Raw genomic sequence first — 1,759 nt, forward strand, 5'->3', positions numbered from 1 at the left:
CGTGGGGCTCCAGCCATGCTGACCACCCACCCGTGGGGCTCCAACCATGCTGACCATCCAGCCATGGGGCTCCAGCCATGCTGACCACCCACCCGTGGGGCTCCAACCATGCTGACCACCCACTCGTGGGGCTCCAGACACAATGACCACCCACCCGTGGGGCTCCAGACACAATGACCACCCACCTGTGGGGCTCCAGCCATGCTGACCACCCACCTGTGAGGCTCTGTCTCTTTCAGGCTCCTTGTCAGGATGTAGCTGGTCTTCTCACCCTCCTTAGTCAAACCCTGTGGGGGGAAGATGACACATTTAACACACCAGAGGTTCACAGCAGAGGGCTGGGTTGACAGGATGGAGGATCCATCTGGATGGAGGACCCAGCTGGATGGAGGGGCCTGGTCCCATGTGCCATGGGACAATGCTTCCCACAAGAACAAGGGGCAGGGAAACTGCTGCTGCCCCAGCAGCAACACACACCCAGTGCACACCACACACAGAGTTACAAAAGGTCACCCAAGCCATTCCACCCCTGCCAAAGCAGGACTGAAGGAGCCATGTGTGACAAGAGCCTGTCCCAGTGCTCCAGCCAGCAGTGAAGATGCACAGCCAGGCCCTGTGCCTGCCCAGCCTCCTTCCAAGACAATTTGCCAATGCCCAAGCAAGGCTTTTGCAGCCTGATGGGTTGGTAGACCAGAATTTTAACTCCTGGCAGAGGGCAACCTCTAAGAAACATGACTCAAAGCAGTAACACAGGCTGCCCTTTCTGGGCTGAACTTTGGGAAGAGCCCACAGACCCTCTGAGGCATTTAAACCACCAGCACAGCTCCCCCCTCCCACCCCACACTCCAGACCCTCCACAAACACAGCCCTTCTCTGTGCATCAGGGTTTCTCTCAGGGTTCAGCTCTCCTCCTAGTGCCTCAGAGATGATTTGCTTCAGGCTGACAGCCTCCTAAAATGACACACCCTTCTGGTTTTTGCTCATGACCTTGCAGTCTAGATGTCCATTTATTGGTGGTTCACATGCAGGTGTTGCTCCCCAGGTGCATAACAAAGGTGAGGGTTCTTCTCCTGCCCCCACAGCAGAGGGGGAAGGGAGAGAAACTGCCCTGCCCCGTGGCAGGGAGCCAGGAGCAGCTGGAAACCACAGTTCCCCACACCTCCTCACCTGGACAGGCTGGGCATCTCTCCACACCAGGCCCTCCCCATCGCTCTCCCACACCAAGTGCACCTCCCGCCCTGCCCACGCCGGGGGGATGCTCAGCTCCACCTTGAACCAGCAGGTCTGCCACCTGGAAGAGAGCAGCAGGCAGCAGCCTCAGCCCACCGGGCAGACCCCCTCCTGGGGGAAAGTGCCTTCCTCAGAGCCTTGAGGGAACCAGCAGCCCCAGGGCACAGCTCACAGGGCACAGCTCACAGGGAACAGCCCCCAGGGAACAGCCCCCAGGGAACAGCTCACAGCTCACATCCCCAGGGCACAGCCCCCAGGGCACAGCTCACAGGGAACAGCTCACAGGGAACAGGGCACAGCTCACACCCCCAGGGCACAGCCCCCAGGGCACAGCCCCCAAGGAACAGCCCCCAGGGCACAGCCCCCAGGGCACAGCTCACAGGGAACAGCCCCCAGGGCACAGCTCACAGGGAACAGCCCCCAGGGCACAGCTCACAGGGAACAGCCCCCAGGGCACAGCTCACAGGGAACAGCTCACAGGGAACAGGGCACAGCTCACACCCCCAGGGCACAGCCCCCAGGGCACAGC

At 60.9% G+C, this 1,759-nt stretch overlaps 1 protein-coding gene across 1 annotated transcript in view; it reads right to left on the minus strand.

Moving 5' to 3' along the window:
- The window catches only part of MAN2C1 (mannosidase, alpha, class 2C, member 1), a 13,708-nt gene that overhangs the window by 10,458 nt on the left and 1,491 nt on the right, over window positions 1–1,759 (minus strand). Inside the window, exons 3-4 of the mRNA XM_010002247.1 lie at window positions 1,168–1,291; window positions 217–287 (exon numbers count right to left, since the gene is read on the minus strand). Of these exons, the coding sequence (XP_010000549.1) occupies window positions 217–287; window positions 1,168–1,291 (195 nt within the window). The remainder of the gene's footprint in view (window positions 1–216; window positions 288–1,167; window positions 1,292–1,759) is intronic.

This window comes from Chaetura pelagica, unplaced genomic scaffold (genome assembly GCF_000747805.2).
Source record: "Chaetura pelagica isolate M959 unplaced genomic scaffold, ChaPel_1.0 scaffold887, whole genome shotgun sequence".
NCBI lineage: Eukaryota > Metazoa > Chordata > Aves > Apodiformes > Apodidae > Chaetura > Chaetura pelagica.